Source organism: Pleurodeles waltl, chromosome 2_2, assembly GCF_031143425.1.
Source record: "Pleurodeles waltl isolate 20211129_DDA chromosome 2_2, aPleWal1.hap1.20221129, whole genome shotgun sequence".
Classification (NCBI taxonomy): domain Eukaryota; kingdom Metazoa; phylum Chordata; class Amphibia; order Caudata; family Salamandridae; genus Pleurodeles; species Pleurodeles waltl.
This window is the reverse complement of record NC_090439.1, coordinates 1,155,641,381-1,155,666,256: the sequence shown is the minus strand read 5'-3', so window position 1 is coordinate 1,155,666,256 and position 24,876 is coordinate 1,155,641,381. Positions and strand designations below refer to the sequence as shown.

The window sequence follows — 24,876 nt, the reverse complement described above, 5'->3', positions numbered from 1 at the left end:
CAGTAATGCTAAAGTGTGGGTACAGAGAAGTGAAAAGGTTGGGAACTACTGCTTTAGACCAAGGCCAATTCAACCAGAGGTAAAGTTTCTACTGCTGCTTCATTGAGAAATATTCCAATTCATGAAGTCTGCAACACAGCAACTTGAAGATCCTTCGCTTTCACACCTCTAAGAGACACTGTTGTCTTGGTTCAGATTCTACAGCAGAAGTTCAAGTGAGACATGCCTCCTTGTGTATTCTCTTTGTTCAGGTTTATAGGAGAACTAGGAATACAGGTAAGAAACTGTTCCTTTCATGCCCTGTAAGTGGTGATGATGCTTGATTGTCCATGCACTTTATGTGCCTTGTAGAGGGAGAAAGAGGAGCACTGACACATTGTGGTTGATGACAGCCATGGGGATGATATTTTTGCATTTGTAGGTCGATGCTTGCTCTAGTCACCAAAGTTTGGAAGGCAAGGCTAGGATCTTTTCTTCTGAGACTGGAACCATGAAACAGCTCCAAACACAGGACACGCTGTCTTAAAACCATGGCAGAAATAAAGGCCTGGTAGTAGAGTGTGGCCATTTACTGAAGTCTACATTTTCAGATGTGTGGCTGTCCATCAAGAAATGTGTTTGTTCGTTAGTGCTTGGAATACAAATGTCAATATCTGTTATAAAGCATTATGAATGAACAGAGTGTGAAAGTACCTTCAAACATCTTTTCTTTTTATTATGATTTCAAAGGTCTTGTATCATCTGCAAAGTGTGTTCAGAGCTGTACACCACAATATGGTCCTGTTGTCTACACCTTATGCTGCAATACCCCCCTGTGTAACAAACCAAAAAAGCTGTCCTTCAACTAAACCGCACCAGTGTCGCTGCCCACCTGCTCAGAGCCAGGCGTTGAAGGTAAGCAAATGGTGAACCCATCACACATTTGTATGAAGGGCAAGGGAAAATGTTTGCCTGGTAATTGTTTCTGTGATGGTGGGGTAGGATTATCAAGAATACCAGAACTTGGTCGGGAGGGAAGATTAAAAAGTATATATGTGAGGGGGTGGATAAAAAGTTATATTGGTCTTTCTGGTAGGTAAAGGATTATTCAGTCAGTTAACCTGCATTCTAGTTTCTCATTTAATGTAACTTCCTGTTTCCAAGGCCAAAGTGCGTTAATAGTAAAATAGATTAAAATAGCTCTTTACATAGACATCCAAGAGAGGTTAATAATTTGCGAGTAAGGAAAATATATATGTTTTGTGATACCTGCTTCAGATCACCAATTTTACTGTTGTGTAGGGTAACCTTGCAACATTAGAAGTCTATTTGTCATTCTGCAAAATATATATTTTTTCTGATAGATACTTTCTTACCTTTTAAATCTCCCCATACCTTAGACTGGATCCAGAAACTTCTTATAATAACTTCCTCTTTTTCCACTCCATGGATTTCTATTTTTCACAAGATTTTTGAAATATCAATTTTTGGCAGTGTGTAATGATGTTGTCTCCAAACAGATCAAGATTCAACCTGTGCAGAGTGTGTTGAAAACAAATATCTGTGATGGACCTGCCCGATTTCTGCTTATATAGCCTTGGGCCTAAGCGTGGCTACAGGTCATGAAACAGATGTTCCCTCTTACACCCAAAGGCCATCAGGGATTAAGAGACAAAGCTCTGTGGTGCAGAACCCAGGAAGCAAGGCAGTTCTCAATTGAGGACATCTGCATAAGGTAGATCAAAGCTGTGATCAAGTCACATAAGAGGCACACTTGAATCTCTTCAATATCCAAATGGCCTGACCCTTCAGCATTACTGGTTCCAGATCAAGAACTATCCTGACTAAGGGTCACTCTGACTAGGCTTTCCTCCTGTTTGTATGCCTAGGCAGGACTACTTCTGGAGGGTTGAGGACATTTGTGGATCAGATTCAGACTCCATAAAAAGCCTTCGCCATGTTCTACAGGATGAGGATCACAATGAGGAGGAAGATAATTTGCTCCCTCCTCACTATACAAATTCTTCCCTTTACTTACCCTCCAAAATGCCAGTGGCTTGGGTTCCTCTCCATAGACCTACAAAGTAAAGTTTCTCTTTTGTGATAGTGTGTGGCACGACTACAGACATCCTTGAATTACCACTTCCTAATGAGGTGAATAAGGCTAACCTTCTTAGTGAGATTTTGCAGCCTGAGCCATTTACTTCTGATCACTTGTTGCCTTTCAGTGAAGCACTAACTAACCCCATACTGATAGCTTGGTTGAAACCATTGTTGAATCTGACAGAGAGTCATCCCATTGCAAGTTCTCAAAGACCGGTACAAGTTGACTCTATGGCGGTCATTCTGACCCTGGCGGTCAAAGACCGCCAGGGCGGAGGACCGCGGGAGCACCGCAGACAGGCCGGCGGTGCTCCAATGGGGATTCCGACCGCGGCGGTAAAGCCGCGGTAGGACCGGCAACACTGGCGGTCTCCCGCCAGTGTACCGCCGCCCCATTGAATCCTCCAAGGCGGCGCAGCTTGCTGCGCCGCCGAGGGGATTCCGACCCCCCCTACCGCCATCCAGATCCCGGCGGTCCGACCGCCGGGAACCTGATGGCGGTAGGGGGGGTCGCGGGGCCCCTGGGGGCCCCTGCAGTGCCCATGCCACTGGCATGGGCATTGCAGGGGCCCCCGTAAGAGGGCCCCTACAAGTATTTCACTGTCTGCTTGGCAGACAGTGAAATACGCGACGGGTGCAACTGCACCCGTCGCACAGCTTCCACTCCGCCGGCTCGATTCCGAGCCGGCTTCATCGTGGAAGCCTCTTTCCCGCTGGGCTGGCGGGCGGCCTGAAGGCGGCCGCCCGCCAGCCCAGCGGGAATGTCAGAATTACCGCCGCGGTCTTTCGACCGTGGAACGGTAACCTGACGGCGGGACTTTGGCGGGCGGCCTCCGCCGCCCGCCAAGGTCAGAATGAGGGCCTATGTTCTTTACAGAGCATCTGAATCCAGGGAGTCGTGTGGTGCAGGCCTCCATAAGTGAGATGATCCCAAATTATTTTCTAACAACTCCCCTTGATAAGCGTTCTGCCAGTTTGAGATTGTGTTCCTTGAATGTAGTTTGCTTTCTGGGTCGTTACACATACACACATGCCCTTTGGGACATAGCTCATGAGAAGTTGCCAAGCCTGCCAGATGATATGAGCAATCCACTTGTTCACATGGACAGAATACTGCAAAGTATGTTCTGTTTTCTAGATTGGACACAACAGATTCTCTTGCCCAAGTGATGGGCACTAATGTCATTATGTGGATACATGCTTGGATTGGCTCCACTGGCTTCTCGGGAGATGCCCAGGCCTCTTTCATGGGAATGCACTTTGATGGATCATGGCTTTTGATTAGATGGCTGATGCTGCCTTAGAGAGGTTTTCAGACAGTGAAGTTACTGCCTATTCACTGAGGTTACTTTCTCCCACTTGCCAATTCCATTAGCAGAACAGAACTGTCAAAGGATACTCTTGAGGTCTTGTATATCTCCAGACAGATTTCTCCGAGCCTGTACAGTAGCCCATGCAGACGTTTCATGGTGGCAGCGGGCAAGGGCAGTGTTTAAGTTAGAAGTCTGCAACAGTAGCAGCACTCATCATCTTCCTCTTCTTCGGGCACTACTGTCAAACCTCTTTAGTTCACTTTTCAGCCATCTGTCAAAGCCAGTAGGCATCATAATTCAACATTGTGTGCCTTACTGGTGATTCATCACTCTAGATTGCCAAGTTTGGCTATGCAGCCAGTTCTCCAGATTGTCAAGTTTGGTTATGCTCTTCCCTTTATGGATATTCCTTCCCTAATTAGAAGTGTGGATCTTCCTTGCCAAAGGGGTAATTGGACTTTTGCTAAAAGTGCTGATGTTGTTTCCCAAAGAGACAATCAAACACACAAGGTGGAGAGAGGCCTAAGTTGCTACTCCTGGTATTTTCTGGTCACCAATAAAAAAGGGAGACTCAGATGGATTATGAACTTCCAATCCTTGTTATATTTCCTCAAAAAGGAGAAACCTACAATAATGGCACTCAGGTTCTGGCAGCGTTGGATGCCGAGATCTGAATCATGTTCTTGGACCTTCAGGGTAAATACTTCATTTGCCTTTCCTGCTGTGTTACAGGAGGTCCCTCTGGTTTGTGGAGACCAAGGGGCTGTTTCTAACCCCGGCGGTCTTCGACCGCCGGGGCGAGGGTCGGCGGGAGCACCGCCGACAGGCCGGCGGTGCCCCGCAGGGCATTCTGACCGCGGCGCTTTGGCCGCGGTCAGAAAGTGTAAACCGGCGGTCTCCCGCCGGTTTACCGCTGCCCTCAGAATCCCCCATGGCGGCGCAGCTTGCTGCGCCGCCATGGGGGATTCTGACCCCCCCTACCGCCATCCTGTTCATGGCGGGAAAGCCGCCATGAACAGGATGGCGGTAGGGGGGGTCGCGGGGACCCTGGGGGCCCCTGCCGTGCCCATGCCAATGGCATGGGCACGGCAGGGGCCCCCGTAAGAGGGCCCCGCAAGGTATTTCAGTGTCTGCCTTGCAGACACTGAAATACGCGACGGGTGCTACTGCACCCGTCGCACCTTCCCACTCCGCCGGCTCGATTACGAGCCGCCATCCTCGTGGGAAGGGAGTTTTTCCCTGGGCTGGCGGGCGGTCTTTTGGAGACCGCCCGCCAGCCCAGGGAAAAACTCATAATACCCTCCGCGGTCTTCTGACCGCGGAGCGGTATTATGGGGGCGGAATTCTGGCGGGCGGCCTCCGCCGCCCGCCAGAATTAGAATCACCCCCCAAATCTCTTCCAATTCACTGTTTTGCCCTTTGGCATTATATCAGTCTTTGAGGTCCTTATAAAGCTCATGTCACTGGTTATGGCATTTCGTTTCAGGGTAGGGATAAACATTCTTCTGTCCCTCAACAACTGGCTGCTGAATATGGGCTCACTTCAGCTAGTCTCAGGTATAAGTGTCATCAGTATCCACTGTGGAGTTCTCCATCAAAAAGCCCCAAAGCCGCAATTCCTTTATCAGTACCATTCTAGACATGTTCATCTTGAAGAAATTTGTGCCTACACAGCAAGACTGGGACATTCAGGTTATGATCCCAAAATTTAAAACAAAAACTGGAGTCCTAGTCCTAGTCTTGATGGAACTGAGGCTTCTTAGGGTCTTGGCATTATGCACCCTGCTGGTGTACAGTGCCCATTAGTACATGCTAGCTCTTCAGTGGAATGTGCTGCTGCTGTAGGTTAAGTACTGGGTCTATATTTTGGACAAGATACAATGCTGCTCAGGATCCTTTGGTAGCAGATGATGGATAACAATCTTGTGGGGGCTGGCTGTTTTCCTTGACCCCTCCAGAGCTCACAGTAGTGACATATCTGTTAAAGCAGGATGACCCACTACAAGCTAGATTATCTGATTTTTATTGTTCTAAGTATCTTTGGTGCGGCAATGTTTTGCTGTGGCTACTGTCTAAGGGTTACTGATTAGCCCTTTCAGTCATTCTTCATTTACCTTTCTTCAGATCACCTGTTGTGATCCTCTTCTAAAGCAGGCTTTCATGTATGTTTCCGTGGATCCATTCAGTATGCCGTAGTGGTAAGGTCATTGGATTCTAATGTTCTTGATGTGTGCTCCTTTCTAGCCTCTTCATAGTTGTTGTCCAAGACTCTTGGCCTTGGAGGCTGTGTTTTTCGTTACAGTTAATTTTGCTCAGCATATCAGCGAACTGCTGACTTTGTCTGTTGTGCCTCCTTTTACTACCATCTTTCCCCATAAATTGCTACTTAGGGCTTGTGTGTCCTTTCCCCTGAAAATGGTGTTCCCTTTTCATATTGGACACTCCCTACGTTTTTTCACCACAGGCATCTAAAGAGGAGAGACAACACTGGTTGGATCCAAGACATGCCTTTAGCATCTACATTGATAGGATTAGGATGTACTGTGTAGATAATCAGTAGTCGATTTTGTTTTTTGGTGTGAAGCAGTGAAAAGTAATCTAGAAAAGGACTGTATCCAGCTAGATGGTCCAAGGCATCAAGCTATGCTACACATTGCCCAAAAATGATCTTTCTGAGTGTTTAAAGCTCATTCCACAACAACGAAAGCTGCAACTACTGTCCTAGTTTGAAATGTTCTAGTTTTGGAAATCTGCCAACCTACCACTTAGGCATACTTTAGTGAGTCACTGCTACAAGTCTGCAGGGAGGGCCATTTTGCCCGCTCAGTTCTACATGACTTCCTCTTGGGGGTTCTCTAACATTGATTCAAAGTTGAAAAGTATATATCAGAAGAACAAATTACTTATCCTTTGGTAAGACTTCTTCAGATTGATTACCCCCAAGGGGGGAATCCCTTGATTCCCATCAAAGGATTCCCCCCTTGGCGCCAGCCTGGATCTAGAAAATGTTTCTCTAGTAGTACTCCTGGGTGCCACTAGTTGGCGGTGTGCATCTCCGCCTTGCTTCCGTATCACCCCATAAATGAAATTTTTGAGCCAGAACCCTGGAGTGCTAACATCAGTTCCTTTCTTTTCTGTACCCTCCCACGTGGATCCAGAGCTGCCCTCCCAATTTCATTGACATTCCAATGACTCTAGAAAACATCTAGTGTACTAGGGAAAAAGTTTCCCTCCTATTGTCCCCTGCAACACGTTTCAAGCCATTACACAAGTTCACAAAACCGATGTCAGTCACGGACCTGCATGAAGTATGTCTCTGGTGCTAGGGCTCGGGGCACGACTCAAAGTTGTGCAACAAGCGTGCACTTATGCACCTGAAAACAATCCAGGGCCAAGGAGCAAAGTTGTATGCTGCCTGATACAAAAAGAAGTCCAAAAAGAAGCTTCAAGTTGAGAGAACAGGCTCTCGTTGCTCCCTCAAGAGGTCAGCTTCCAAAGTCCAAATGGAAGCACAAGTGAAGCTGGACTCAACCCCATCCTGCCACTCTCTATCCAAAGAGAAGACACAAAGGTGTCACCATGTCAGTTGGTCTCCCTCCAGATCTCCGGTATCGGAGTTGATTCCAAAGCTGATCATGTGTCATTTGTAACACCACACCAAATTGACACCTTTAAAGGATTCCATGCTGAAGATATTTGGCGTTCTTCCTGCTCCATTCATTGTGCCTTTGGGCATCCGGGATCTGCAAGAGTCTTCAGTCACGCTCACCATTGGAAGATCTGTTATCTTCTTGGCGTTGTTTCTGACAAGAGCTTACCACCACTGAAAGATGATGATTTGTGAGGATTGAAATCATATCTTCCTCATTATAATGATAGAAATTTTTACATGGACATACAGGAGGCCAGTGAGTTTGATAGTTCCCTTGATACAGGGTTGAACTCACCACTTCAACCACCAAAATAATTTGTAGTTGTGGTTCGACGAGAAGGTGAGGTCTTGCACCTTGAAATTGAGAATAAGACTAATGTCCTTCTGGAAGTACTACAGCCTGGACAAGCATAAGGACAAATCTCTGTTGTCATCCACCAGTGAATAGGCAGGTGCCCAGATGTCATATACCGGCATGGACATACAGGAGGCCAGTGAGTTTGATAGTTCCCTTGATACAGGGTTGAACTCACCACTTCAACCACCAAAATAATTTGTAGTTGTGGTTCGACGAGAAGGTGAGGTCTTGCACCTTGAAATTGAGAATAAGACTAATGTCCTTCTGGAAGTACTACAGCCTGGGCAAGCATAAGGACAAATCTCTGTTGTCATCCACCAGTGAATAGGCAGGTGCCCAGATGTCATATACCAGCACCTGTCGATCCTGATTTTCTCACTAAACCTCCTACTCTATAGAGTCTGGTTGCTCAGGCGTCAATCAGTAAGGGTAAACCCAATTATTTCTCCCCAATTTCTCCAGATAGGGAGTCTAAAAGAATTGAGGCATTTGGAAAGCAAATGTTCGTCTCGGAGGGTTTACCATTGTGATCCTTCACTGCAGTCAAATCAAATCTACTGTATACTTTATTTTGGCTGAAGCCATAAAAGTTTCCAATAAAATCCAATAAATATAGGGATTGGAGTTAAAAAATGATAAAAAGCTACTTGGTGTAATGAGAACATCTCACAAGTAGAATTGAGGTAAAAACATTACATATTATAAATATATCTTAATTCAAAAGGAGAGATCATATAGGGACAACAGATTGGCAACGAACAGGTTCCAGTGTATACCTCAGCAAGGAACTACTTAGATCGTAATCATTTGATGACAGATCTTTTCACCTTGCATCAGGAGGCATGCAGAGCTCAAGGATCCATTTGCAGAAGCCTCAAGGCAGCAGAGTGGCTAGTTGTGCTCAGATGTCTACAAATAGGTGCCAGCCATTCCAAGGAGAACTGGGCATGTACAGGGCATATGAACAGCACATGCTGTACTGATTCAACATGGTTGCTACAACATTTTGCTACAAAAGGGACACACTGTTGACTCATAGCCAGACCATTTCACAGTGAAAGATCTAAGGGGAGGTGTTCCCACTTGGTCTTGGTGACAGTTTCCTGTCTAGTGGGATAGTGATTAAGTCCTGATATTGATTTGAAATTGAAGAAATTAAGAAATACCCAGTCAATGTGCACACAGCTTTTTGCTCGTACCTACTTGTTAAGAGTGCCCAATATTGTTTCTTTATTGCTCCCTTGGGTGGCATAATGGCAACAGTGGGATATTGCCAACTATCACCAAGGCCTAGAGAATGCAACAGATTTTTTAGAGCTCTCAACCATGGGATTTTGTTAAATCTATCTACCCTAAAGATATCTACGGCCACAGAATAGTGGGTCAACCCTGGGGTGTATCATATTCTTTGCCAGAAAAGTAGAGAGCGTAAAGAAGACTTTAGGGCTACCTTTCTGATACCCATATCCAAGTATAATGTTTACAGCAGGGGACAAGGAGGAAGGGAGGCTAGTGACCTTAAAAATCTGTTCTCGGATCGCTCCAAGATAGAGACATCAATGCTGTCTGCTTACTGGGCCTATGTACACATATCCTCTGGGGCATGCCTTCTGAGGCTTGCCCTCTGGGACATAGCTAGTGAGATTTTGCTAGAAGTTCCAGGAGATCTCAGGGCCTCACTGGTTCAAACAATACAGGATGGTGACGATGTGGCTGCATGCATGTTTTGTGCTGACTTTGATACTACTGATTGTCTCGAGTGGCATCAGTGAGGTGTTCCGCCACTATGTGTGGATACGCGCTAAAGGATTTTCTGGAGATGTGCAGGCCTTTCAATGGGTCACACTTGAGTGGCAAGAAAATCTATTCTGCCTTTGAACATTCCAAAGTAGAGTCATGATATGCTCACTGGGTCCTTTTACTCCTGCCAAATAGTTTCCTCATCATTTATGTAATTCTGAGGCTATTCTAGGGGCCTGGCATGTAGGCAACTTCACCTTCATCAGCCACTGCCATAGTCACCACAGTCCCTTCGAGGCCAGGGATGAGAATCTGGCAGATAATGTAAAGGCCAACAAGGGAACTAGCCATCTCAGTACCCTTCCTGTGTAGCAACAACCACCAAGGTCCTTCAGTTTGCATTTAATGGTGCTCAGTCATCCTGTGGGAGGCAGGAGCCAGCACTTTCTCCCAGCATGGCAATCCATCACGTACTACAGATGGGTTCTGTAGGAAAGTACCATCTTTCTTGTTACGGTTACCCCCCTTTTACTGCCTGATGTCTGTGTGTTTGACTGTGTTCACTGGGATCCTGCTAACCCGGTGCCCCATTATAAGTCCCTAGTATATGGTATCTAGGTACCCAGGGCATTGAGGTTCCAGGGGATCCCTATGGGCTGCAGCATATATTTTGCCACCCATAGGGAGCCCAAGCAAAGGGTTCTGCAGGACTGCCATTGCAGCCTGCGTGAAAAGCTGCAAGTACCCTTTCACTGCCACTTTTCACTGTACAAGGTCACTTATAAGTCACCCCTATGGCAGGCCTTCTAGCCCAGAGGGCAGGGTGCAAAGTACCTGTGTGTGAGGGCACCCCTGCACTAGCAGAGGTGCCCTCATGAACTCCATTTTCCCAGACTTTGTGAGTGTGGGGATGCCATTTACCTATATCCAGCTACATAATGTTAACTCCGAACATAGGCATGTTTGGTATCAAACATGTCGGAATCATACCCAGTGCTTTTGCAAACATTGGTTTTCTGAGCCCATGCACTCTGGGGGCTCCTTAGAGGACCCCCCTTATTGCCATTCCAGCCTTCTAGGGGTTTCTGGGCAGCCCAAGGTGCTGCCACCTCCCAGACATGTCTCTGCCCTCCTGTTGCTTGAGATGCTTGAGCCCAGGAAGGCCGAATAAAGCATTTCTTTTGTGAGAGGGGTGTTACACCTTTGCCCTTCGGAAATAGATGTTAGAGACTTGGGAGGGGTAGCTTCCCCAAGCCACTGCCAATGATTTCAAGGGCACATTTGGTGCTCTCCTTGCATAAATCAGTCTACAACAGTTCAGGAAACCCCAGTCCCTTCTCTGGCATGAAACTGGACAAAGGAAAGGGGAGTGACCATTCCCCTGTCTGTCACCACTCCAGGGGTGGTGCTCATAGCTCCTCTAGAGGGTCCCTGGGTTTTGCCATCTTGGATGCAAGGTTGGCAGGGAACTCTGGGAGCATCTGAGTGGCCAGTGCCAGAAGGTGATGTCAGAGCCCCCTCCTGATAGGTGTTTACCCAGCTAGGTGGCCAATGTCCCTTTCAGGGCTATTTAAGGTCTTTGTCTTGGGTGGTTCCTCAGATTCCGATTGCAAGGCTCCAGCAGGATTCCTCTGCAACCTCCACTTCGACTTCTGACCGAAGAAACTGCATCTGGATGCTCGAGGACCCGACAAGCCGCAACAAAGAAGAAAGGCGCGTCCTTCAACATTGTATCCACTACTCCTTCCAGCAACATTTCCCCAGACTTGTGTCCTCTGAGGACAGCCCATCTTCAGCCTGCATCAGAATGAAGAAGGAATCTCCCTTGGAGTGAAGGAGTCACTCCCCTGCTTCTGCAGGCACCACCTGCAACGACGACTAGCTGTGTGGATCCCCTCTCCTACTGAGCTGCGTGGATCCTGCATCATGAGTGGTGGACTGAAGCAGTCTCGACCGTCCTCTCTTCCAGCTGTCCAGCTTGGGTGGAGGTAAGCCCTTGCCTGCTCATGCAGGACAGTACCCCCATGCACCGCGCCCTTTGCAGCTGCCAACATTTGTTGGCATCTCTTCCAAGAGATCTGTAGGCATTTTGAAGCTCCAGCCCCCAGTACTCAATCCTGCGACGCACAGCTCCCTGAGTGGTTCCCCGGCGGCGTGGAAGCATTCTTTGTACTGCTGCGTGTGTCTCTTCCTAGACGTTCGTGTCCCCATCCTGTGGGACACCTGTGGGTGCTGCCTGGACTTCTGTGGGTTCTCTAAGTAGCTGAGGGCCCCCTCTAACTCCCCCTCCTGGGTAGAGTCCACCTGGTCCTTCCTGGTCACTGGCAGCTCCACTTTCCACTAACTACAAGTTGTGCATGTGCCAAAGCTTGTTGGTGGAATCCGAAGACGCAAACCTAACGGCAATCCTCCTTCCGGCATGAGACATCAGCTGCATCCTCCAGGAACTCAACTTCGTCTTCTTGGGTGCAGTGTTGACTCACCTCTTCCACCTTCAGTCTGGTGGGTAGGAGCTCCTGCCTTCCGGGACTCTGATGTGCTTCTTGGACTTGGTCCCCTTCTTCCACAGGTCCTCTTGTCCAGGAATCCACTGTTAGTGTCTTGCAGTCTCTTCTGGGCTTTGCATTCTTCTTCTTCCCTTCTAAGTGGGTGTTCTGGGGAATTCACAATGATTTATTCCTGCTTTCCTGGTCGCTGGGGTGGGTTGTGTTACTTACCCTGGGGCTTTCCTAGTACTCCCAGCTCCCCTCTACACACTCCACTTACCTAGGTGGGAGACCTACTTTCGCATTCCACTATTTTAGTATACTGTTTGGGCTCCCCCTAGGGCTATTTCTCTCTTTTTGTGATTTTCACTAATTGCACTGTTTTCTAACTGTTTTTATGCCTATTTCTGCATACTAGTATATATAATGTGTGTATTACTTACCTCCCAAGGGAGTATAGCTTCCATGGTATTTTGGTATTTGTGTCACCAAAATAAAGTACCTTTATTTTTGTAACACTGAGTGTTTTCTTTCATGTGTGTAAGTACTAAGGCCCTCATTATGACATTGGCGGTAAAAGCCGCTTACCGCCATGCTGATGGCCACCAACTTATTTCCACGCTGGCGAATATCCGTTCACCATATTATGACACACACACCAATTTGACAGAATACAGCCACATACACAAATCCGCCAGATCAAAGATCAGTGATAAAGTGCCGGTCCCAACACCCACACCGTTATGCCAACAGAACAACGCCCATCACATTATGACCCACGAATCACCATGGCGGACATTCAACAGTGGTAAACCATTGGCGGTACATACCGCTGCACTCATAATGGACACCCACAGACAAAACAACACCAGATTGGCCAATTCAAACAACACACACCTGACACCCATACACACACCACACCCACACCACTATAAAACATCCACCCACATTACCCACATACCTTTACCAATAACTATTACCACCACAAGACTGAGAAGAAGAGCACAGAGACAACTACACACACACACCACTCACACCCATACACCCCTCACACATGCCACATCACACACCCCAACACATTACCCAAGACACCCTCACCAACACACATCACATAACACCCATGGCACCACAAAGGCACCCCTGTTTCACTGAGGAGGAGTTAAGGATTATGGTGGAAGAAATTGTCAGGGTTGAGCCACAGCTGTTTGGAGCAGAGGTGCAGCAGATATCAATAGCAAGGAAGATGGAGCTATGGTGGAGAATCGTATACAGGGACAGCACCCAAGAACAAGGGACGACATCAGGAAGAGGTGGAACAACCTACTGGGGAACATATGTTTCATAGCAGCAAGACACCATCTCTCTATACAGAGGACTGGCGGTGGACCCCCACCTCCTCCCCCACAACTCACAGCATGGGAGAAGCAAGTCTTGGTATTACTGCATCCTGAGGGTCTGGATGGAGTTGGAGGAGGACTGAACACTGGCAAGTCAACTTTTAACATTTATCACCCCCCATACCTACATGCCATCACACACACACCCTCACTCCCATTTCTCCACTCCATCCCACACACTCCACCATCACATCACACTAATCCCAATGCCAAGCCCTGCATGCTGTACCAATGCATGGACACCTCTCACAGCCCTACAGGGACACTCATCACCAAGGCATGCACAGCATAGGGAAACTATCATTACACTATACACCAACATACACAAGCAAAAGCTTGCAGGGGAACAACAACCATAGAGGGGAAGCTACAGAAGTACAAAAGTCATACACTTGAAGCATAATACATCATTTACATCCCCACAGGTGCCCCAGCCGATGTCACTGGAGAGGAGGTGCCACCACTATCCAGTCCCCCAACAGAAGAGGCCCACAGTGATGACAGTAACTCTGGGCTTCAGGATCTGAACGATCTACCTGGCCCATCAGGGACCACTGGACAGTCGGTCACCCAAACCCAGTCACAGACCACCACAGAGCCTCCCCCATCAGGATCCAACACCAAAGCAACCACCCAGCGTACCCACACCTCTGTCCCCAGGACACGTCAATCAGCTGTGTGCCCACCTGTACAGGGCCCCCAGGCTACACCTCGTACACAAGACAATCAGGGGCCTGGGGTCAGTGGGCACACTGTTCAGGGGACAGAGGCACAGGCCAACAGGGACACTGGGAAGACTGCTGTGCGCCAGGGGGAGGACAGGAGCAGGGAACCGACTCTCCAGGAGGCACTCTCCGAGGTCCTGGGAGCCTACCACAATTCCCAGGACATGATGGGCCAGATCCTAGACAACGTGCAGGAGAACAGGCGACTGAAAGAGAGACAGTATCAGGGGATCAGGGAGGACTTGCAGACCATTAACACTACCCTGGTCTCCATAGCAGGGGTGCTGGCAGACATGGCCAACATCATGAGGGAGGCAGTGTCACACCAGTGGGCCCCTACCATTAGCCAGTCACCTGAACAGCCCTCCACTTCCGCTGCTGCTAGTGGCCAGGAGGCCCTGCCACAGGACCAACAGGCCACCAGCACCCCTCCCCCTGCAGAAGGCGAACCACCCAGCAAACGTTCCATGTGAACCAGACAGAAGCCAGAGACACTTGCCAAGACCACCGCTAGGAAATGAGACTCTCCTGATTGTCCCCCTTGTGTCCCACTCAGTCACCAATGGGAAAAGCACTTCCAATTGCCTTATCACTCTGTCACCTGGTGCTTTCCACAAGAAAGACCCCTCCTTACCTAGAGGTATATATAGTACCTAGTACAGAAAGTTAGTGTCTAAAGTTTAGGCAAGCTAGGGAATACGCATAGCCCTTGCTCTAAACATTTTGCTGAGGGACTAGGAGTTAAGGTAGGTTGGGCACACCATACACTATCCTAACACCATGTCTGCAACTGGACACTTCTCTGAGGTCATGGACTGTCCCTATGAGATCCTGACCTTCAAGGAATTGAAAACGCTGTGTGCATAGAGTAAGCTGGACATGGGAGGAAACCATAATAAGAGTCTGCTCTTAGGCCTCCTCCTCCAGGATAACCATGATCAAGCTGGTGGCCAGGAGAAGGAGGAGGAAGAACTAGACCCTAACCCCACTGAGGTAAATTACATTCTAGATCAGCGGGAGGGTACCTCAAGGGATCATCATATTCCTAGCAGACCCACTAGCATAGCTGGTAGTGGGAAGGAAGTTACACTGGTAAGGCTCCCTTTACCCCGAGAGGGCAAGTAGAAAGGCTTACTAAGCCTAGGGATAGTTCCCCCTCTGCTCACTCTCACATCACTTCAGTGTCTATGGGATCACACTGCACAACTCCAGTATATGACTCAATAGATAGAGAGCTCATGAAATTGAGACTGGAGGAGGCCAGGCTGTGGCTGCAGCAGCAACAGCTAGTGTTAGATAGGGAGGCCTTGGCAGTGGAGAGAGAGAGGCAGTGGTTGCGGTTAACACCCCATAGTGGCAACAGCTCAGGCTTTGGGGCTTACAAAGTCAGGGAGGTCTCTTCAGTTTCCAGAAACCTGCAGTAAATTATTCCCCATACAAGGCGGGGGGTGATATCTACAAGTGGTTTGCTGCACTTGAGAGGGCCTGTAAAGTTCAGAGGGTCCCTCAAAGGCAGTGGGCTGCTATCCTCTGGTTGTCCTTCTCTGACAAGGGGAGGGATAGACTTCTCACTGTCAGAGAAGAGGATGCAGACAATTACACCATTCTCAAAACTGCATTCTAGGTTTTGGTCTCGCAACTGAGCAATATAGGATCAAGTTCAGAGAGACCAGAAAAGAAGCCTCACAAGATTGGGTTGACTCTGTGGACTATTCTGTGAAAGCTTTGGAAGGCTGATTAGATGGCAGCAAAGTGTCTGAATATGAGGGCTTATATAATTTGCTATTGAGAGAACATATTTTGAATAATTGTGTGTCTGATTTGTTCCACCAATACTTGGTAGACTCCGATCTGACCTCTCCCTAAGAATCGGGAAAGAAGGCAGACAAATTGGTCAGAACAAGGGTGAGCAGAAAAGCTCATACAGGGGGTTACAAAGACAAGAAGGAAGGTGGTAATTCACATGACAAAGGTGGTGACAAAGATAAGAAAGAGTCATCATCATCATCAGCTTTATTCGATCAATTGATCATTAAAGCAACATAAAAGCAAAGATAATAGATAGTACATAAATAGATAAATACACATCTATAAATTAGTTTAAAACATTAAAACAATAATAAACTTGAATTACATATAAGACTCTGGAATGTATCTATAAGAGAAGTGAGACCTTAGGTTGCTTTTTGGAGATGACATCGTATACGCCAAGCTGTTGCTAAATACTTGTTTACTGGAAGAATTACATCGGCTGAATTATGGATTTTTAGAACCCGTAGAGCCAAGGAACAATTCTTAAATCCCATAGCCCTGCAAGTATTGCGAATCCATTTTGATTGCGGGATCGCATAGGATGGACAAAAGAACATAAAATGCTCAATGGTTTCAAAAGTGCTGCCACAAGCAGGGCATATATCGGGATTATTGATCGGCCCCCACCTATGAGTCAGTGACATCAAGGGCAGAGAGCCAACACGAAATCTTGCATATAAGCTTTTGCCCTGCGAATCCGGTATAATATCCAGATAAAATTCAAACTTTGGAGACCATTTAAAATCAATAAAAGAATTGTTTAAGCAACCGTGAGATTTGCAGGTTATATTGTTGTCCCTAACATAAGACCAATAAGTTAACTTTAAAACATTTTTATGCCGTCTCTCTAGTTTTTGGGGATTTTCCCAGTAGTCACCCAGACCTAACAACCGAAGCCAATGGGCCACATGACGGATCCAAGGAAGAGTATTAGCATTTTGGCATTTTAATAGGTCGAGTAATGAGGTCTTATAGATATCTAGTTCAGGGGTAATCCATAACCTAATCCAATAAAGGAGGGGTCTTAAAATAGCTAAATCTGCTACTCGACTTAACCCCAGATCTAAAAATAATGGAAGCAGGGGTGTGGTGCGTGGGCATGCTATTAAGGCCCTCGTGAAATTGTTTTCCCCCACAATGATCTTATTACAGTTAGAGGAACCCCATACTTCCGCTCCGTACAGGGCTGCACCTTGTGCCTTAGCTGTATAGATATTTATTGCTGGGGAAACAACTTTTGTAGAGGTGCTTTGATAAAACCGCAGTATGGATGAGGCTCTGTGTTGTAGGAGCCCTGCACTTTTTATGATCTGCTCTTCCCATGATAGTTTACTAGTTAGCCTGATTCCCAGGTAGTCTATAGAGCTAACTTCCTTCAGGGGGACTCCGTCAATGTGAATGAAACATTTTTTACTAGGTCCTTTGGATAACACCATCAGTTTAGTTTTGTTAATATTGACCTCCAACCCATGATCGCTACAGAATAGATTAAACCGGTCAACAAGGATTTGCAACCCCATTGGTGTCTTGGAAATGAGGAGCGAATCATCGGCGAAAAGCAGGATAGGGATTTTTTGTGCATTCAGAGAGGGAGAAAGAGTCTTCATCAGGCCCACAAAACTCTTCTGGGGGTGGGTCTAAATCCTCTTCCCAAAACAATCAGAACATTTGTAGAAATAAAGGTCATAGGACAGGAGAAAAGCACCAAACCTCCCACTACTACTACCCCTACTCCTACAACTAGTACCCCTAGCAACAGCAGTAGTGGTGGAAAGACCACTACTCCCAAAATAGTCAATCTAAGGGTGTAGCAGGGTTAACTCTGGAAAGTGTAGTGGGGGCTGGTTTAGTTAGGGAAACCACTGAGGCTGTTTTAGTCTCTGATGGTGGCATTGACCTTGCCACCCTTGTTGCTTGTCCCCTCAATATGGATAAGTACAAGCACCAACACTAATAAATGGTGTTCATGTTGAGGCCTGCATGGTCACAGGTGCCAGTGTCACATTGGTGACTGAAAAACTGGTGTCCCCTGAGCAACACTTACTTGGTCATCAGTACCAAGTGACTGTCGCCCACAACAATACTGTGAGCCACCCCATGGCATTTCTTGATCTCAGCTGGGATGGGGGGTGTTTACTGGTCCTAAAAACATTGTAGTGTCCACAGACTTACCTGTAGTGTGTCTACTATGGAACGACTTGGAGACATCAGCTTGGGCTGAAGTAAAGTTGGAGGCCCATGCAGCCATGCTGGGCACTCCTGGGCATATCTTTGCTTTAACAAGGGCTCAGGTCAAGAAGCAAAGAGAACAGGGCAACTTGGATCCTAAAACTATGGACAAAGAGCTTCCCTAAAGCAGGGGTAGAAAGGGTAAGAAATTATACCCTATCCCTCCCTCCACTGATGATTCCCCCTTCAAGGAGGAGGAATCTACTCCTTGGACAGAACCTACATGTGAAGAACTTCAAGCTGACACAGGTGCAGGGGGGCTGCCAGGGAGGAGTTAAGAGTGGCTCAAAATACTTGTCCCACACTTAAGGGTTTGAGACAGCAAGCTGTCAAACAGCAAGTTCAGTGTGTCAGTGGCACCCACAAGCTGTTCTGGCAGGACAACCTCCTGTATTCAGAACCTAGGGAGCCCGAACCTGGTGCCACCATGATATTGGTAGTACCTCTGCAATACAAAGAGTTCTTGTTGACTTTAGCCCATGACATTCCCCTAGCTGGTTGTAGGAAAGTACCATCTTTCTTGGCATGTTATCCCCGATTTCTGCCTGTTTGTCAGTGTGTTTTTACTGTCTCACTCGGATCCTGCAAATCAGGACCCCAGTGCTTATAGTTTGTGGCATCTATGTGTTGTCAGTATGCTTGACGACTGTGTCACTGGAGTTCTCCTAACCAGAGCTCCATTGCTTATGCTTTCTCTGTCTACCAAATGTGTCACTCTAGTTTAGTGACTCCATATTCCAATTCTGATTGGCACACTGGATCTCCCTATAAGTCCCTAGTATACGATACTTAGATACCCATGGCATTGGGGATCCAGGCGATCCTTATGTGCTGCAAGCTATTCTTTTGTCACCCATTAGGAGCTATATCCAGAGTGGCTAGTCGAGTCAAAATGTGACCCGCCAAACCCCCCAGGGATCACAGAAGTGGCACAAGCAGTCGATCGACAAGGTACTGGTGCAGAATCAGTGGGTTGACAAGCTGCCAAGCTGGGCGGTGAGCGACTAGCTGTTGAACCGGTGTTTTGACGAGCCACTACTGGTCAGTTCTCTGAGAACAGGAGCCACCAGCTCCTGCCTCACCGGCACATCGGGGGCCAATCAAAGCCACAGGCACCTTCGCCCTGAAACCCCAGGGCAAATTAATGCTCACTCCCAGAATCCAGGGTCTATCAGTGTCAAATTCTCATGGGGCAAGGCCATAGAACCTCCTGTGACCAGATGAGGAGTCCCACTGTACTAGGATTGTGGATGAGGCCCCCATCTGTTTCACTGTGCAGCAGATCACACAGGATGCAGACCCAGTCACCACTGACTGACCAACCGCCCCGAGACAGGCACACCTCGGTCTCCTACAGGGGGCCGCGCCCAAAGGTGAGGGCAAATAGCACAGGCCCCTGGGGGGATGTGTGCTCCAGAAGCTGTGAGGTGGGGAAGTAGAGGGGATCTCCCAGACACAGTCTGCATGACTCTCCCAAGCCTGAAGTATCAGGGCACATGCTTCAAATCTGTCCGCTTTTGGACCCAGCTCACTCCTTCAAGTCCATCAGTTGCATCAGCGACAGTACAATTTGACTGTGGACCCGCCAGCAATATCAGAGCCTCAAGCTGATCTGCGTTCTTTCTGGCCTCACGGTCACACCTGCCCTTTTCCTCCAAAACTGGCATGGCAGCGCCCCCCCAACCCAGCCCCAGGTGGGCGACAGGATTGAGCGGCGCTCACCTTGTGTGCTGAGTGCTATGCTCGAGGATATCGCTGCTTCCTCTCCGACTCCTATGGGTGGAAGGCAGCACAGCTCTCGCAGGCCAAACCACTGTGTCTCTCTGCAGGCCGCATCATGATCTCCAGTCTGCATTTAATGTCACCTGTAAATGACTGCCTCAATCAATGCCCGGACAGTCCTCCATGCCCCAACAGGCCACAGTTTTTGATTGAGTGTTTATTGGGTCATAGAAGGGGGTATTTAGGAAAGGATTGAGCAGGATTGTTTCAGCCACCAGAAACTGGCTTAGAATGTGGTCGCCATGTTCCCCGGCTCAGCCATGCCCCCAAACAAAGAATTCTCACAATGTGCTTGTCATTTGGAATGGTTCCCTTCTTAAACAACTGAACCTCTTGGGGCTCAGTGTTTGCTGTGATATATATACCACTACACATGGTACACTGACACTTGCCAATCTCCCGGAGTGTTAAAGAAAATTGAAAATGAACAGGAGAAGGCTCCTTACCTGGATGTGGGGATGAAATTAGTGCATAATTATGAATCTGTGTCCTCAAAAATTTTAAGTAATATTAAAGGGAAAGCATCAGCATTGGCAATACGCCAGTGGCTCAGAGGCATTCCTCCATTGGAACAGGAACGTGAGCTGCCAAAGATTATTTCCAAAAGTTATACTAGTATAGGTCGGGATAGTCTGGGAGCGAGACCAAATAAACCACAATCACAAAGAAATTCCGGTAAACAAACACAAGAGGGCTCTAAAAAATGATGGGATAAACAAAAAGGTAATAAAGATAAAAGGGGTCAAAGAGGAGAATCTCTGCATTCAGAGCCGGCAGAAAAATGCTACAATCTTAGCAATAGGGCAACTTTAAAAACTCCTGACAGATATTAGTATACAATTACTCGCCCATCTCGTTCCTTCAAGTACTCATCTGACAAATGGAGCAAGAGAGGTGGGCAGTCAAACAGCCAAAAGTAGTATGTACCACTAAGAAAGGAGTTACAAAGCACATCAAAGGTTTTGGTAAAAAAGAAAGAGAAACTTCCACAACAAAACCCCAGTCTGAAAAGAAAAAGGCTGCGGCAACATTGGAAAAATATGCAACATATTGGGAATGTTACTGAAGAACAGTTTTTGGACATCTGCTAGACAGCGTGGCAGAAGTCACGATTGTTCGCCAGGATGTTCTAGAGCTTCTAGTTGTGACAGCAACTAACAACTTCCTTGAAATCAAAACAGCAGACAGATGCATATATCTACCAGCTAGGGTTTCTAAATTAAGGACACAGATTGAGGGAGACAGAGTGCACCATTAAAGTAATTTTTGGGGGAAGATTAACTCTCACTTATGATATCCTCCTGGCAGATAAAGATTGGCCACCTGAATTTCTCTGTAGGCTCCCACAGGGGGAAGAGGTAATTTTGCCTTCTTTCCCAGTCCTCGTTCCAGACAAGCAAAAGAACCTTAGCCACTGATTGGGCTTTGGCTCAAGCACCAGTGATGTACTGCAAACATGTGGAGTGGGTACCACATTATACCAATTAGTTCCAATCCCTGGACTAAAGTGCCTGCGTGAGAAATCCTTTCACAACCCGAGTACCAGAGAGTATTTAACACTGTGTATCTCCAATGATTAATCCTTTATTTCCCGTAGCTCAACCAGACTATTTGTATAGAATAGTTTTAGACTAGAGACACTTAAACAGTCATACATGCAAATATGCCATACAAAATTCACACAGAACAACACTTATGAACAGCATAGTGCGAAAAAATACAAAACAACCTTGGATATTTACCAACGTTTTTCTGCCAAAATCTAGTGCATGAAAGTCCAGATTTATGCGCCTTCACAGCTTTCGGTTCTCAAAGAAAATTTTATAGACTCCCTCAAGGGTATAAGACCAGTCCAGGATTGTTCTCTGGTCATGTGACATCAATATTACATGATATTGATCTTTACGCGTTGTCTTATGTCGATGACATCTATTTGACAGATGACGATCTCACCACACACTTAGCCCAGGTGGTTTGCATTGTTTTTTAGGGTCGGGGGTCTGGCTCGGCTATGTGTGGGATTGGGTTGTTGTCGAGACTTTTTGGTGGGAATGGGCTGGGTTTTGGTGTGTTTTTGGGTTTGAAAATTGTGTTGTTTTATTTTTTGGCACTTTGGGTGTTTCCGTGCAAGGGATTGAATGGGGACACTGTTCGGCTATGTTCAGAGTGCTCCCAGGCATCCTCGTGTGGCTTCTCCCAGTAAGTACATTGGTTTCAATGGGCGGTAGGGGGGGTTCCTTTGGGATTTTTTTAGGGTGAGTTGGAGTGAAGCTTGGGTTTTAGTATTTTGTGTGCCAGTAGGAGAGGGGTGGGAAAAGTGTGTTACCAATTTTGGCGAGGATCGATCTAAGAGAAGGGGTCGAAAAGCATTTTTGAAGTTGGGTCCGGGTTCCAATGTTATCCTATGGCTGCAGTTTGGCATGTTTTTGGGGGGCTGTTTTGGGGGTGTTGGAGTGGAGCTAGGGTGATGGGTCTTCTGTGATGGATGGCTAGGAGTGTGACTTAGTAGTGTGATTTTTTGGGAGTGGATCGATTAAGGGGAAAGATTGTTTTGGGCCTGGTAAGTGAATGTGGAAATGGGCGTGTATAGGCCCAGCAGCAATAGCGTTGTTGCATGTTTTTGGGGTGCGATTCGATGGTGTTGCGGGTGGCCCTGGGTGGCGTTCTTTGGTTTGCGAGGAGCTGAGATGTATTGTGGTTTTTGGTAAGTTATTTGGAGAGGATTAGTCCAGGAAAAGTGTATTTCAGGGCAAGTTTCTAGGTGCGAGTTCGGCAAGACTGTAGGCCTACTGAAGCAGTTGACGTTGCATGTTTTTGGGGTGGAAAATCTCCGAATTTTGGGTGGTGAGGGATGGGTTTAAGGGCATGAGATCTAAGGTGGGAATGTGTAGGTTTGGGTAAAAGTGGAATCTTGTGTCTAGGTGTGGAATTTGGGCTTGTTTTCAAAAGGCACTTTTGCTGTCATAGGCTTGCTTTGGGCCTAATGCATTGAATGGGAAAGGGTGATATAGAGGGTGTTTTTGGGTTCAGGGTGGGGCTGGGCTGTGTAGTTGGTTGAGGGTTGTAGATGGGTGGTGTTCAGGTGCCCTGCTTTAAGTTCTGGGGTTAGGGCTGGGACTGTTTTGGGATTTGCAGCGTTGGGCTATTAGTTCAATTTCAAGAAAACCAAAATTGCTTTTCTGAGCATCCTATTTTTGGATACAAACTTTCAAACAAGGGAAAAAGCCTGGTAACACACTTTTTTAGAAAGGTACGCACAATTGTAACAAGAAACAACAGTCATTGCTGGCTTTATCAGATTTTGGCCGGATTTACATTCCAGACTATGCAGAATGCATAAAGCTACTTTATGACTTAATCCATCCTGATTTCTCAAGCAAACATTGGACACCACAATATACACAAATGCTGAGAGCACTACAGATTGACATAGTTGAAGCAAAACACTTACACACATATGACAACAAAACAAATGTGGTAATCTGGGTAATTCATAGTGCCATTGGGTTCACCTATGTCACATTCAACAAAGGTGATGTGGTTCCCATAGCATATAAATCACATTTATACTCTAATGCAGAACAGCATTTTGCACCCACTGAATTTTTTTTGACTGCGGTTCAGATAGGGGTCCTAAAAGAAAGACCACTAACCCAGGGAAAATGCATCATTTTTGTTACCCACATACCAGTCCTAGAGGCTGTCACCAAAGCAAGTGTTCCAAATGCCAAAACTCTACATCCTCGATGGAATCAGTGGGCTATTCCCTGACTGCCACTGATGGTGATTATATTTTTGATCCAAAACTTCAGACCCAATATGAATTAGAATACCCCATGTCCACCAATATTGTGCTTCTTGAGCAATACAAAATGATAATTTTCACTGATGGTTCAGCAGAGCCAGCTGTAGGTTCTAAAAACCAATACTCAGTGGCTTGCACAGCCATTTGTGGAGTGATGAGACATGGTCATTTCCAGCCTAAACAGACCTTCACGCATACCCTAGGCATAGCTCAAAGTCTTAATCCTGGAACTGGAACTCACTGATCCATAACATTCTTCATTGATTGTCTGAAATTCATATCACTGTGTTCAATCCTATAATGAATATTTACACTACAAGTGCCTTGATACGTTCAGAGATTCCAAGAGAACCCATCAAACACAAATTCTTGTGGGGGAAGGTGGGTGATCTTAAAGAGAAGCTACCACAGATTCACAATGTGGGAAACTCTTTGGCTGATGAAGCTGTCAAATCTCCGGTTTCTACGAAATGTGTTGCAGTGATTACTCGTTCTCATACGAGATTGGATGTTGGCACATTGTCTGCTGTGAAAGACTCTGCTAACAGCAAGGCTCGACTCAAGCATATCCTACCAAATATTCCTACCATTTAGGTGCCCAAAACATAGCCTTTGCTACAATACCAGGGGTGGGTGATCATGTGATTCACAACCAAGATCAAGGTCTAATCAAAGCAGCACATGAAGAGGTTGCTTCTGCCCATGCTGGTGTCACAGCTACCATCTCACTATTGCAAAAATTATACTGGTGGCCAGGTCTGTACAAACAGACCAAGCAGTATGTCCTTATCTCTGACAATTGCCAACAAATAAAAGGGCCCACCATTAAACCCCTGCTACAGACACCCCTCTTGGTTTCTAAGAAACCATTTCAATGTGTGTACCTAGACCATTGCGGTCCCTTTCAACTGGATGGCGCATACAAATATATCCTTGTTGCGATTGATTCTTGCTCCAGATTTCAATGGATGTGGCCACAACAATCAGATGACACTCAAACTGTTATTAAAGATTTTCAAGTCTCATCTGGACAAATGCATTTGCAGCATTCCACTCCAACTAGGCCTTCCTTTTCCTCCAGGGAATTCAGGGACACCATGGCAACAATGGGTGTTCAACTGCATAGCTTGTCTCGATTATGGAGCGGAAAAACCGAGACTTAAAGCAATCCTTAACAGCTAGAGCATGAGGTTCAGGTCATTGTTCCCTTCACCAACTGTATGGCATCAGAGAGCACTAAACAATCGGCCCAGAAGGTCTTTGGGAGGGCGTAACTCTTACCAAGTCCTGTTCAGGACACCTATGTATGTCACTGATCTAGATTGCCGTGACGTGGTGGTGGCAGAAACACCTTTTGACATAAATGAATGTGTCACAGTGTTGCAGGAATTACAACAGTTCAGTGATGAATATGCTGCCACCTTGGGAAAGAGGGATTTGCCAACATCCACAGAATGTATTGCTAAAGTTGGGGCTCTAGATCGTGGAAAGATCT

General features: G+C 46.8%; 1 protein-coding gene across 2 annotated transcripts in view; it reads left to right on the top strand.

The window, feature by feature from the left end:
* Positions 1-24,876, top strand: part of LOC138274931 (uncharacterized) — a 779,592-nt gene that overhangs the window by 687,859 nt on the left and 66,857 nt on the right. For both annotated transcript variants that reach the window (XM_069219061.1, XM_069219055.1), the window contains one exon: positions 730-894. In XM_069219061.1, coding sequence (XP_069075162.1) covers positions 730-848 — 119 coding nt within the window. In that variant the 3' untranslated portion in view covers positions 849-894. The remainder of the gene's footprint in view (positions 1-729; positions 895-24,876) is intronic.